The sequence below is a fragment of the Monodelphis domestica genome, chromosome 4 (genome assembly GCF_027887165.1).
Source record: "Monodelphis domestica isolate mMonDom1 chromosome 4, mMonDom1.pri, whole genome shotgun sequence".
Taxonomy (NCBI): domain Eukaryota; kingdom Metazoa; phylum Chordata; class Mammalia; order Didelphimorphia; family Didelphidae; genus Monodelphis; species Monodelphis domestica.
The window spans coordinates 88385096-88400208 of NC_077230.1; the positions used below are offsets into that span (position 1 = coordinate 88385096).

The window sequence follows — 15113 nt, forward strand, 5'->3', positions numbered from 1 at the left end:
ACTGGTCAAAGTTTTTGCCATTAGAGTTAAATTAAACAGATTTTTTTTGGTAGCACCACACTTAAACTCCTAGAATTGTGAGAACACTACCTTGTGAGCTTTAAAAGCATTATATATATGGGAATTGTGATTATAAAATTAGAATATACTTAGCCTGCATTTTCTGAGCAATTTTTCCATGAAAATAGGTACCCTTATCTCTAATCTAGAAGATTTTAAAATCAGTTTTACTAGTTACCTGAATTACTTGCATTTTTTTGAATGGTGTCTTTGGCATTGACAGTTGCAACTTGGCATTAAAAATTTAGCCACATTTGGTTTGAAAAAAAAAAAGTCAACAAATTATAAAACTGCAGGACAGTTTTGTGATATTTTCAGAGAGCTAATTTCTGAACACAGTCCTTCCAGAGAACAGTTTTATAATGTAATAAAGCTGATCTCTTTGGATGATGCTCTTAGAGCAGAATAAGAACAATTGTGCATCATTTACATATGCTGCAATTGCCCATAAAATGAAGGTGTTAGTGATTTGAAATTGAATTGTCCTAGAGCTTTCAGAAGTGTCACCTTTTTACCAGTTCCTTACAGAGCTAATACCTGCACATTTTTCCCCCCTGATTGCTTCTGTCATATTTTTGGACCAGCAGTGGAAGAACATTTCAGAAACGTAGCTTACCGTAGGGCAACAGAGCTGTGCTGTTGCTAGTTATTGACCTCATTCTGAAGAAGTGAGATTAGTGTCTGGTTATATTTTTACTATCATTCTCCAACTTCCCCCTTATCTCCAGTGTTAGCTTATTGATCTAAGCTTTGGAACTAGGTGTTGATCAGAATATGAAATGGTATTAAAGAAGAGATTTCCTGAGAAAGTTGATCCATCATGCAAGGAGAGAGGACTTTCAATGCCATACCCTCCTGTGAGCCCAAGATGCACTTAAAATTTTGTGTGTGTGCCTGTAAAGTCAAACATTAAAGCGGATGTGAAGAAAACTGCAGTATGTTTGCCAAGGTATCTTATGATGATGGAAGCTGTCTTTCCACACCCCATCAACAGACTCAGTTCATTTACTGAAAAAAAAAAAAGGAGATTACTGATGTTCTTTGTGTTGGTGATACAGAAATCATGGAAACATGTTTCCATTCTGCTGAGTTGAACACTGATCCTAAAGCTGAAGAAGCTTTTTGGGAGGGCAGGAAGATTCCATGGGAAAAGGGTTTCTTTGGCTGTTGGTTCTATAATAAATTTTGCAGAAAGTCATCCATATCATATTGCTGTAGAGATGATATATCTACACATCTTCCTTTCCAATTTTATGAGAAAGCAAAATGACCAAATTGTGAAACTACATAAAGAACTTTTTTCTTTTTAAAAAGAAAGTATAGTCATTTTCATGTCTTGTACTAGCATTGGTGAAAGTTTTCAAGTTGGTGTGCCCAAACTGCAACTTCAACCTTCCTATGAGTGCTCCCTGCCCCTCCCCCCCCTTTGGGTGGCTGGACAGAGGGGCAGGGCATGCAGAAAATCTTGGGCCCTGGGAAGAGAGGGAACAGAGCAGCTCCCCCCCAAGCTGGCCTGGCACTTGTACCAGTACTTCACCAATGCTGTCCTATCCATCACAGACATTATATTACTATATTACAGATTTATTTACATTAGTGTAACTGATGTTCATAATAATGACCCTGTCTCCAAAAATTAAATGATGCTCAGTATGTACAGTTAGTAGGGCAGAGAAAATTGTTAACATATCAGGATTTCCATAAAAATAATTAAAAATGAACACTTTTGTTGGTTAGAGGGTTATTCTTTATCCCTTGTTGTACTGAAGAATATAATTAAAACTATGGGATATGGTTTTCTCTCTCATCTTCTTTTTCTTTTCACTGGTACTCCATTGGTTTAAAGATGTAGCTCAAAGCAGAATTATGTTTTTGTCCTTTGAAATCTTTGCTAGATTGTATAATAAATATTACTGTCTTCATTACCACTATGACAGTTATTTCCTTGGCTGGAACTGTTCTTGTGAGGCAGTGTATTACCAGGATTTAATTTGAAATTTTAAAATCATTTTTTTAAACTATAGTTTTATTAGCTCCCTGGGAGTGAGTTACATGATGCTGTGTACCGAAAATTACCCAAATGTCTTGGCTTTCTCTTTCCTGGATGAGCTTCAGAGGGAATTCATCAGTACTTACAACATGATGAAGACAAATACTGCCATCAGACCATACTGTTTCATTGAATTTGGTAAGTCCCTGATTGTTATGTTTGTTCATTTTAACTTATCTTATTCTTTTCCAGAAATTAAGTTAGGTGATCATAAGATTTTTCATCTGATTTTTTAAAACTGGCAAATAAATCCATAGGCTATTCAGCTGCGCATACACACACACACACACACACACACATATGTATGTATATATATGGAGAGAGAGAGAGAGAGAAAGAGAGAGAGAGAGAGAGAGAGAGAGAGAGAGAGAGAGAGAGAGAGAGAGAGAGAGAGAGAGAGAGCATCATCACCTGCCCCAGCCCCTACCTCTCAACACTATATATATAGTATAATATCTTGGCATAAATAAAATACTTGAAAGTAGCCATGATTTCATTGATCCTAGTGCTTCTGTCACCAGTAGAGTTCATCATCCTCTTCTCCACCCTAAAAAGATAGTTTTTACGAGTTGCTAATGGTCAAAAAATGTTATTACGTGGTGGTTAGCTTTCTGGTGATGTGTTTTTTAAGTAATTCATTTTTAATTTAGTTTGGTTCTCAGGAAATAGCAACTGGCTATTATCAGGCCAGCTCTCATAGCCTCTCTAGTTTGGTAGGACTTGGAATTATAGCCATAGCTTTTATTTTGTGGTCAAGGCCTTCTGGAGCTCAAGGTTACTTTACAGGTCATGATGCTATCAGTGGAGGACCTGACAAATGCTCAAATAGTTTATTAGTTAACAATTTGATAATTGGTAGTCATGTTATAGCTAATAAAAATACTCATTAGGGACATGTATAGGAAATGTGAAGGGATAGAATACTTTGCTTGGTTCAGAGAATTATTCTCTGAGGTCATTAAGACTGTTAGATATTCATAAACTAGAAGAGTTCAATTTTCTAAGTGTGCATCTTATTTGCTTAATGTAGAGGAAAAAGGAAAATAATTACTTGTATAATCCTGCAGCTAAGTAATATAGATTTTAAAGCAAAGTACTAAATAGTAAAAAATAAGTTCCACATAAAATACATTTAGGAAATGGCTTTTATTGATTTCATTAATATGTATACTAGTTTTCAAAATGTGCCTTTTAGAAACAGTAAAGGAAGAATTTAAAATTTATATCCTGATATCTTGTGAGCAATGGATTAGTGTTAAATAAATGTTAAAATTGTGATATATGTAAAATTTCTATTTTTCAATATTAAATGAATTTCATAGCATAAGTAATTATGTAACCATAGTTGATGAACATTGATGGGATCAACATTTTATGAGATAAATACCTTTTTTTAAAAATTGAAAAGAGTTCTAAAAGAGAATGATGACAATTTGAGCTGTTCTCTATAATCACTATTTAAATAGATAAAATTTTATACATATGTATTGTCACAATTGTTTTAGCAACGTGTCAAGTGATTTAATTACCTAGTGTGTTTTGGAATTTTAAATTTTATTTCACATAGATAACTTCATTCAAAGGACCAAGCAGCGATATAACAATCCCAGGTCTCTTTCAACAAAGATAAATCTTTCTGACATGCAGACTGAAATCAAGCTGAGACCGCCTTATCAAGTTTCCATGTATGAACTGGGATCTGCCAATGGATTCACATCTTCATTTTCTGTAGAATGTAAAAGTGCTAGTAAGATTTCTTCTGGTGAGTTTTGAATTCTTAATTATTTCATTCCTCTTAGGCCTATGATAGGGATAATATTCCTGCTTTATCTCATTACTGAAGTGCTTTTTAAAATGAATTGCTTTATTTTCATACATTAAACGAGATGTGTGAAAGTACTAGAGAGGCACAAAATGTAATATTTTCTCCTGTGGATTGGACAATTCTAGGTAAAGTCCTAAAACAAGGGATTTAGCTTCAAAAAAATTCCCAGGAGATCTCTTTGCCAATTAAATACTCTTCTGTGGTTTCTTTTAAAAAATACCCCAAAAGAGCAATAATTTTGTAGCATGCTAAGAAGAATGTGAATTACTTTTGCCCACTTATAATTTGCTAGTTGGATTTTAAGACAAGATCCTTGATTGTTGAGAGAAAATTCAAATCAGCAGATATTTATTGAATGTCTGTCACATGTAAAGCACTTTGCTAAGGCAACTCAGAGGAAACAAAAAATGAGTAAAATATACTCCCTTCTCTCAAGAAGCTCTCAATATAGTTGGAGGGGAGTGGAATGGTAGTAGATAAAAGAAAAATGCTATTAACAATAATGCTAACACAAACAGACTATAACTGCCAAAAGTTTCTAGAAGTAGAAAATGCAAGGGACTGGTTTCATAAAAGGAGTAGCCTTTTAAATTGACCATAGAGTAGAGGTACAATTTGATTTGTGGAATTATGTGCAGAGGGCATTTCAGGTAGTTAGAAGGACATAATGAAAGCATAAATACAGGAAGGTATGAGGCATATTCAGTAAATAAGTGATTAAATCCTGTTTGGCATGGCGATAGCTTAGGGTACTTTTAGAGAAGTAGTGAAAGATGGGTCTTAGAAAAGTTGGGATTATATTTTGAAGAAAGTATTCAAATAAACTTATACATAATAAAGAGATGATTTCAAAATCAGGTTGAAGAATAGGGAAAGAGAGGAGGCGAATTAGGAATGAAGATAAAGTAAAAACAAAAGAGAGCAATAGAACAACTCAGACTGCAAATTACAGAACAGTTGTAGATCTACATTGATAAGGGTAATTTCCTCACTGAGAATTCGTTAACCAATGAAATCATTACTTGTCCCACAATCTCCTCCTTATCCCATCTTTATGCATTATATAAATGGATGCTTATGTAATATTTTAGATTTACAAAATACTTTTCAAAATAATAGCTCTTTCAAAAAAGATCTTAAAACTAGCATTTATCAAATAGATCAAATGAGATATGTGTAAAGCACTTAGCCCAGTTCCTGGCACTTAGTAGGTGCTTAATAAATTCTTATTCCCTTCTCTTCCTTCTACTTAACCCAACTAATAGTTCATGTAGGAATCATTTCTCATCTAACTTCAGCTTCAACATTTTTGATGATCAGGAACATTCTATTTTTCTAGGCAAATTGCTTCATTGTTGTATAGCTCTCATTAGAACTTCTTTCATATATTGAGCCCAAATCTGTCTCATATGAGCTTCTACCCATTATCTTAGGTTTGTCCTTCAGAGTATTATAGGCAAAATTCCCTTTCCCTTTCACATGATAGCCCCTTAAATGTAGACTAATAATCATGTTCTCTTGAGGCTTTTTAAAAATTAGAATAAACATTTCTTTTTTCTTCAACTACTCCTTATGTGATATAGTTTCTTTGGTCTTTTGTTCAGGTCTCTTGAAATATTTTTAGTAGAAATTTTTTTCAAGTATATGTAGAAACAATTTTTAATAATTTAATAATTCTTTTCTGACATTTTGCAATTTGGATTTACCCCCCCCCCCCCACACACACACACCCTTTGTGGCGGTAAATGTTTTTTCATGTAATACATATTTCCATATGTTCCATTTTGTGATTGAAGACACATATCACATATACAATAAAAAACTCATGAAGGAAATAAAATGAAAGATGATGTCTTTTATCTGCAATCAGATTCCAATTGTTCCTTCTTTGGCTATGGATATTTTTTTATCACTTTTTTAAGACCCTGGGGATTATCTTGGAACCTTATTTTGTTGATAATAGTTTACTCCTTCACATTTGATCATCATTCAATATTTCTGTTACAGTATACACTCTTCTCCCAGTTCTCCTTACTTTACTTTGCATCAATTCACATAAATCTTTTCAGGTTTTTCTGAATTATTCCTGTTTTATCATTTTTTATGGTGCAATAGTTTTCCATTACAACCATGTACCCCAGCTTGTTCAGTCATTCCCCCAATTCTTTGGCACTACAAAAAGAACTGCTAAAATATTTTCATACAAGTAGGCCCTTTCCCCTTATCTTTGATCTCTTTGGGGAAAAAGACCCAGTAGTGGTATTACTAGGTCAAGAGATATGCATAGTTTTATGACCTTTGTGTTGATATTTTGAAATATTTTTTTATCTTGATATAAAACTCATAGAAATATAAAGGAGATGTGAAAAAGATTGTGGAAGTAGAATCTATAGGTAACTCATGAGAATTTATTGAATGAGATGAATCAAAGCTGATGCCAAAGTTAAAAATATGAAATACTGGATGAATCAAAACTCTAGTTTCAACTCTATATATGTTGCATCTGAGATGCTAGTGGGACATGTATTGAAATATTTGGAGATATTAGTATTGGCAAACCTGTAGCATGCATGCAGAAGGGGGCTGCTCCCCTTCCCCTCTCCACTACACTTGAGAACATTTCTCACATGACCTGCCCCTCTGTACAGCAACCCAATGAGAGCACTTCCTTTCTCCCCTGTCTGGGGTAAGGCAGAGGGCTCATAAGTGGTGTTGAAGGTTGCAATTTGGGTACTCTGTCTTTAAAAGGTTTGCCGTCACTGCTATAGAACTTGGAAGAGTGGTCATGACTAGACAGAGTATTTTGGAAGCATATGTATAAACATGATTCTTGAAGTTATGACATTTGAAAATAAAGAGTTCAATAGTTATCTTGGTTTGTCTGGTTCCTTTGCAGCATAATGCAATTTCCTTGTATCCTTTTTTTTTTTCTGGGCAAATGTTTATTTTTGCTTTGTCTATTAGCTTGATTGCAACTTCTGCTGTTTTTGATTCACTTGATACATAGCAAAATTTTTGTGTGACTTTGTTTTTCAGATGTTTCTTATAAACAACAAATTGTGGGGTTTTATTTTCTTATCCAATCTGTTACTCTTTTTCATTTTGTTAAATTGTTTAATCCATTCACATTTAAAGTTATCCACATTAGGATTATAATTCCCTCTATTTGTCTATAATCATTTTTTCCCTCCCCCTTCCTTTATGAACACTGTACTTTATTTTTTTACATTAATATATTTAATGGCAAGTTTCCTTCCCCTTATCCTCACTGTCCCCTAGTTTTGAACTTCTGCTTGAGTTTTTAAAATTACTTGTTCTTTTACCTAGGTATTTAATTCTTTCCCCTCTTAAGATATCAAGTAAAATCCTCTTTCCTCTCCTCTCTCAATTTGTTTTTAATTGGCATTTTCTGTACCTTTTTCTAAAAATAATTTTTTTCCTCCCATTCTCTTTATGATTTATCTTCCTATTCTGTATGTTCTAGACTTTTATTCCTTGATTAATGATCCTTATGCATAGGCCTTCTTTAGTCTTTCTTATTATTCAGTTGTCCTTGACTATGCAGTTCATTATTAACCTTTGCCCTCTTCTTGGTAATTTTTCCTCCATTTGTCATGAAATCACCTGGGGTCCATGTCCTCCCCCTCTTCTGGGTGTGCCTCTAGAGTCACTAATTCTTCTGCTGAGGCTAGATAAATTGTCTTTACAGGCACCCAAATCCCTGTAGGTTATATTGATTGTAAGATCCTTCTCTCCCTTTTTTAAGAATATCTTATGGGAATGCTCAGCAGTAGTACCCCTTCCTACCTTTGAAAGAAGATTTCTGGATTTGGTCTGTTAAATTTTCTGGGTCTATTTTGAGGAAAAGCTCTTTGTATTTTTCCTACTTGGCTCCTGGCTGAGACTTATACTCCTTAAAAGTTTATTGTCTTTGAAGTCAATGTGTTTTACTTGTAATGAGATCATATTTTCTTTTGCTTCTCTTCTTCCAGACTGCCTTTCATTTCTGTGTATTTGCATTCCCAATCATTTATTTTCTCTTTTCTTTGTTACTTTGTTTTTTGGTGAGAATTGCTACTGGGGATTCAAGTTTTTCTATTCTATCAATTCTGCTGGGCCTGTCATAGATTCTGCTTTCACAACTCTTACTTTTAAACCATTCAGGAACATTCTTCCGGGGTTCCTTGCTATCTTCAGAATTGACATGAAGTGTTGATTCAGTTTTCTTTGTCTTGAAATAATTATTCATAGATTCTGGACTCATTTAGCTGATCCAGAGACCATATTCTCTTTTGTTATTAATACCTTCCCTGTTGATTTGTAAGTTTATGCTCATGATCTTCAACAATTTTCTTTTCTTCTGAGAGCTTTGATAATTTCAATCCTTTTTCTATACATCTCCTCTTCCCCTTTGATTGAAATTTTCCTGGGGACTGTAGGTAGAATTATTCTTATTTTGCTTATTTATTTTAATATTTTGATCTTAAACACTTCCTAAAAGAACATTTCCATATTGATAGCAGAACACAAAAGAGTATTGTATAATGTAACTGTAAATCTTTTTCATACTATTTTTCTTTTTTAAGTATCAGTAAAATCTACACCTAACTTTAAAAACTGCCTTCTTTGGAAGAAATTCAGGATATAAATAGCCATATGAAAAAATTCCCTAAATCATGAGAAATGCAAATTAAAGCAACTCTGAGGTGCCACCTCACAGCCATCACAATAGCAAAGCTGACAAAAATGTGAAATGTGAAATACTGGAAGGAATGTGGGAATACAGGAATGTTCTTACACTATTGGTAGAGTTGTGAATTGGTCAAGACATTCTGGTGTTTAGTTTGGAACTATGATCAAAAACCTATCAAACTATGTATACTTTTAGGCCCAGTAATATTGCTACTAGGTCTGTATCCCAGTGAGATCAAAGAAAAAAAAAGAAAAGGACCCATAAGTACAAAAACATTTATAGGACCTCTTTTTATGGTGGCAAAGATTTAGAAACTGGGGGTGGGGGATGATGCCCATTAATTGAGGAATGGCTAAACAAGTTATGATATATGAATATGATAGAATACCATTATACTATGAGAAATAATAAAGGAGAGGGTTTTTTATTTTAACTTAAAATTTTTTTTCAATTGCATGTAGAAAAAGGTTTTGAAAATTATTTTCTGACATTTTGCAATTCAGATTCTTTCCCTCCCTCCTCACCCTGAGCCTTCCTCAATAAGGTGGTAAGTAGTCTGATATAGGTTATACAAGTGCTTTTATGCAATATGTATTTCTTCATTCCCTATGCTGTGACAGAAGACAAGACATATCACACATAAAATAAAAAGAGTTCATGAAAGAAATAAAGTAAAATATGGCATGGTTTGATCTGTAATCAGATTCCAACAGTTCCTTCTTTGGCTGTGGATATCTTTTTTTATCACGAGTTCCTAGAAACTTATTGATAATAGTTTAGTCCTTCCAAGTTGATTACAATATATCTGTTACTATATACAGTATTCTCCTGGCTCTGCTCACTTCACTTTGTATCAGTTCATATAAGTCTTCCAGATTTTTCCGAACACATCCTGTTCATCATTCCTTATGGTGCACCACAACCTTGTTCAGCCATTCCCCAATTGATGGATACCCCCTCAGTTTCTAAATCTTTGGCACTACAAAAAGAGCTGCTAAAATATTTTTGTATAAGTTGGTCCTTTTTGAAAGGGGATCGTTTTAGAAAAACCTGGAAAGATTTGTATGAACTGATATAAAATGACTAGAATAGAAGTAGAACAATTTATAAAATAAAAACACTATAGAAACAACTTTGAAAGACTTGGGAACTCTGATTAACACAATGGCCCATCACAAATGCAAATGATTCATGATTAAATATGCTATCCACCTCCAGATAGAGGGCTGATGTACAAAGTACAAACTGAATTCTTCTCTCCTCTCCTTTCTCCTTAGCTAATGTGGGAATTTGATTCACTTTACTGTACCTCTTTGCAATGGGTTTTGTTTTTCTTGCTTTCTCACTGAAAGGAAAGTAGGAGCAGTGGGTGGACGGAAGACAATTTGGAACAGAAAATAAAATATAATTGAATGTTTAAAAACTACTTTCCTTATCTCTGTTTTTTTCTGAACCCCTTTCTGTTCTCTTCTCTGTCTTTAAGACTGTTTCAATGGCTTACTTTGTTGAAAGACATTAGTATTTCTAAATTTTTCTTCTCCAACTCCACCTAATAAATAAGCATAGAGAGAAATAAAGCACATAAAAGCAGTGGCTGTGTCCAAAAGTACATGCCTTTTCAAAAATCTTGAGTTTATCATTCCTCTATCAGGAGGTAGGTTACATGGTTTCATACTTGGTTAGTGATCACATTGTATCTTAAGTCTTGCAAAGATGTTTTTCTTTACAATATTGTCTTCGTGTAAAGTGTTCTCCCAGTTCTGCTTATTTCATTGTGCATCAGTTCATACTAGGCAGGATTCCTTGCAGTTGTTTCACATCATTGCTTATACAACAGTGGTATTCCATTACATTTATATATTGCAATTTGTTCAGCTAATATCCCAATGATGGATATTCTCTTAGACTCTAATTCTTTTTTCTTTGAATATCCTCTTTATGGTCAGGAAGTTATTTTTATTGTTTGTGACTATTGCTTCCCTTATATTATCCTACCTCTTAAACTCTCCTTTACCCTCTATCACCAAAAGTTTTCTTGTTTAGTATTTCTATATCAAATTCTGCATATATTCAACTATTATCCTGATTTTTCTGATGAGGAAAATCAAAGGTTATTGATGTTAATTGGAGATAACACACAACTAGTAACTGACAGGGGCAGAACTTGAACCCAGATCTCCTAATTCCAAGACTTTTTACTAAATAATACTGGTTCTCAAGCAATTGCTACCTCTAGAGGACATATAATTATTTTTCAGTAATTAATTTCCATTTAAATGGTTTAACTTCTCTATGAAATTATGAATTAAAATTTATAATCTTTCTAAATTGAAGAACCTTGGTAAATGCATCATAGATAAAAATTTCTCTGCTGTGTAATTTTGCTAGCTGTTTTAAGAATTCAAAATGGTGATATAATTTTACTGCATCCTTTTATGTTACTTAGTCTTTTGTAGTTTTAGTTTTGATTTTGATCCTTTTTGTTGTTGTTCAGCCATTCAGTTGTGTCTGACTCTTTGGGACCACATTTGTGGTTTTCTTGACAAAGATATTAGAGTGCTTGCCATTTTCTTCTCCAACTTATTTGTCAGATAAGGAATTGAGGTAAATAGGGTTAAGTAACTTGCCCAGGGTCATACAGATAATCTCAGAAGCCAAGTTTGAACTTGGGTAGATGAGTCTTTTTTTGTCCAGATTTACCATAGGTTTCCTTCCAAGGAGCAAACATCATTTAATTTCATGGCTCTAAGTCAGCATCTGTAGTGATCTTTGAGCCCAAGAATAAATCTGACACACTTCTTTTCCATTTACCAAGAAGTAATGGAACCAGATGCCATGATTTTAGGTTTTTTTAATGTTACACGTCTAGCCAGTGTTTACATTCTTCTCTTTTACCCTCATCAAGAAGCTTCTTAATTCTTCTTCACTTTCTTCCATCAGAGTGATTAGTGATATTGCATATCAAGAGATTTTTTTATTTTTCTCCCAGTGACTTTACGAATTACAGCTTTTGATTTGTCCAGCCTGGCATTTCCCATGATATACTCTGCATATAATAAATAAGGTGAGAATATATGGCCATACCTTTATTTCTTTTCTTTTTTTTTCTTTTTTTTTAAACCCATACCTTCCGTCTTGGAGTCAATACTCTGTATTGGCTCCAAGGCAGAAGAGTGGTGAGGGCTGGGCAATGGGGGTCAAGTGACTTGCCCAGGGTCACACAGCTGGGAAGTGTCTGAGGCCAGATTTGAACCTAGGACCTCCCATCTCTAGGACTGGCTCTCAATCCACTGAGCTACCCAGCTGCCCCCCTTTATTTCTTTTCTAATCTTGAACCAATCAGTTATTCCATATTCAGTTCTAACTGTTGCTTCTTGACCCCACATACATTTCCTCAGCAGACAAGTATGATAATCTGGTACTCCCATCTTTTTGACAGCTTGACACAGTTTGTTGTGATCCACACAGGATCCACAGATTTTAGGCCCTTCAATGAAACAAAAGTAGATTTTTTTTTCCCTGGAATTCTTTTGCTTTCTCCATAATATAGCAGATGTTTGGCCCCATATTATCCTTCTATTTGACAGCAGGTTGTTATTAAGATAAACAAGAGGTTGTAAAAAGAAAGAAAAATACCCAAATGAAATTTTCTTTTAACAAATGAATTTCTGTTTTTCAGTATGCTGGATAACTGATGTTGGAAAAATTGTTTAAAAATTGAACAGCTTACAAAGCAATTCATGAATCTTGAGCTACTTATTACTTCACTATGAGAATAACTTTTCGATATTAATTTAAAATTAGTTTTTAATTCAAATTCAGCACTGCATAATCTTTTCTTTGTAGTCCTCTGAGTTTTAATATTTTTCCCATTTAAAAACTTATAAATGGAAATAATTTACTTTTACCTTGGAGTTTCTGGCTGTTCTGGTTGTTCAAGAAGCCTTATTTTCTAGTCTCTTCCTCATATCAAAGCTTCTTCCCTTTTGTTTGTTTTTCCCTTTTTTTTCATATTTTGACTTTTCCCCTTTATCCCTGATTTTTTTCTTCTTTTTCTCACTATACTTTGATTCTTTCCATGAAGTTTCATACCTTAAATCATATGTGAAGAACTCAGTGGAATTTTTATCACTGACTCTTAGCCCTCTATAGTTTCTTTCTTTCTTTCTTTTTTTGACAAGCTAAAATCTCTTTATTAAAAAAATATTTAGGGCTCAAAGGTAGGCAGAGAAGTCTATACATATTTACAAACTGGAAAGGAGGCATCCCTTCCAGGTCTAAGACCATCAGTGGGTAGGGACACAGTGGGGCTGGTCAGAACACTGCTCACTTCTTGTACAGCTTTACTTGCTGGTACTTGGGTGGCGCCCACTTGAGGCAAATAGAGTCCACTGTTATGGGTGGCTTCTTGTACTGGGTGCTCTTAAAGTGCTCTTCCACCAGCTTGGGGGTGGCACAGATGACATGCTGCCCCTTCCATTACTTGACCATGTTGAGTGACTGCAGAATGCTGATGAAATCATTTTGTGTAATGCTGGTCATCTGGCTGTTTTTGATGGATAATGGAAATCCCTCAGGATTTCCAGTAGCACCTAGGACCAGTAACTCTGATAGCTGTTTGCCAAGGACTGACCATGGCTTCTCTGGAGAACCCACAGTACTCTCTAGCTTGGATAATTCTTAACTGAAAGCAATGAGGAACTTGCCATAACCTTGATGCTGATATGGAGGAAGAGTCAGGATATAGGCCACATTATTCCCATCTGGGAACTCCTTCTCCTTTGTTGTGAAATAGAAACCCATAGACAATTTAGGTAAATAAAGTCAAAAAGCCAAATTTCTCCAAGTCAAGGTAGAAAGTTAGATTTTATTGAAAGAGGGCCAAGTCCTCCAATAAAAGCATTCTCTTGTATCGTCGGACACCTGCAAGAGACAACACCCAGAGCCCGAGACCTGGTTTATATAGCAAAATGAATATTTCTATACAAGATCACAAGGCATAACATCATATAGACCTTATTTAGAAACAGTTACCCGATTACAAAGCTGATTGGTTAGTTCATTTTGGAAAGCTCATATTAGTCTTTAGACTAATGACTTAGTTAAGTCAAATGACTCTCTCATCTGATCCTGGGGGGAGAGATGGCTATTTCCAAACAGGAGAGGGTGCCTGATGCTTGTGCCATATTGGGACATGAGATTCGGATAGTCAGCATTTATGATAAAGGGAAGTACAAACTTAGGGAGGGGTTAGATGTCCCTTTAGAAGCAGTTTTTATGCTTTAGTTAGAAATCCTTGGAAATATTATGAATTTTACTGATTATACGATTATAATGGAATTTATACTAATAACTTTAGAATCACAATGCTGATTATCTTAAACCTATCACTATCACTAAAATCCAATTCAGTTTAAGGGGGCAGGGGTCTTTTTTTTTCCCCAAAATCTTAGAGAAGTATCCCACAATGTGGGCCCCCTCTCTGTCTACCTCTGTCAAGATGTAGAAGACTAATGGTTCCACATCAAAGTAAAGAGTCTTGTGATCCAGGAATAGCTTGGCCAACAGTCACAGGTCTGGCGATAAATCTTATGGCCCTTGCCATCTACTTCATACACCGAGATATTGTTCTTTTGGTAGATTTCCTTGCTAGGTGGCCATCTCCACTAGCACTGCCCCAAATAAAAATGGTGGCTCTTAAACTTCATGTATTTGAGGTAGTATTCACTGAGCCAAAGTTGGGCTGTTTCCTATAATCTTCTGGAAATGGGGAGAAGTACCAGGCATCAATCTCATAGTTTCCAATATGAATCTTACTCACATACTTCACCTTGGTAATTGCCTCATGTTCCTTCTCTAGTGCTGCTGTTGTGGGATTCATCTCCAAGTAGGTCTTCTGCACATGGAAGATCTTATCATGCTTGTGTTTCTGGTTGCAGGTGATCTTGCCTTCAGACTGCTCAGCTAATTCACTAAGGTACTTCTCAGAGTTCCTCTCAACAGCTTCCTTCACTGTCTTGGTCAAGGCCAGCCAACTCTTGACCACCCCTTCATCCAGCCCATGGTTAAAGCCCATATAATGTATGTAGAATTCCTCTCTTCCTTCCTGGTCTTCACCCTGGGCTGAATCACTTCTGCTGAATGCCAAATACTAGGATGTAGACTGAGGTAGGTTCTCCACCCTGACCTCAGGCTTACCCCACAGCCACCTGGGGAGGGGGAGGTCCCTTTGCCATTCTCTCCCCACCCCCAGCTTATCCTTCCCCTGGGGCTCTGCCCTCTAGTTTCTCTATGGATACTTGGTTAGAGATGAGTCTTTCTGGCATTTGTTATTTCTTGGGGATCTTTTCTTAGGGTATGTGTCAATTGTCTATAGATGCTACCTGGTTAGTATCCTCAGACAATTTTGTAGACCTTCTTTCCAATTTATTTTTCATACATTCAGAAAATTTTGATTGGCTATCACTTCTGTATAAGAAAGGCAT

The 15113-nt window shown here is 35.2% G+C and overlaps 1 protein-coding gene and 1 pseudogene across 1 annotated transcript in view; one reads left to right on the top strand and one right to left on the bottom strand.

Moving 5' to 3' along the window:
* The window catches only part of SEC22A (SEC22 homolog A, vesicle trafficking protein), a 79285-nt gene that overhangs the window by 36718 nt on the left and 27454 nt on the right, over nt 1-15113 (top strand). Inside the window, exons 3-4 of the mRNA XM_007493798.3 lie at nt 2085-2248; nt 3678-3872. Coding sequence (XP_007493860.1) covers nt 2085-2248; nt 3678-3872 — 359 coding nt within the window. The remainder of the gene's footprint in view (nt 1-2084; nt 2249-3677; nt 3873-15113) is intronic.
* On the bottom strand, nt 12848-14563 carry LOC130453658 (histone acetyltransferase KAT8-like; annotated as a pseudogene).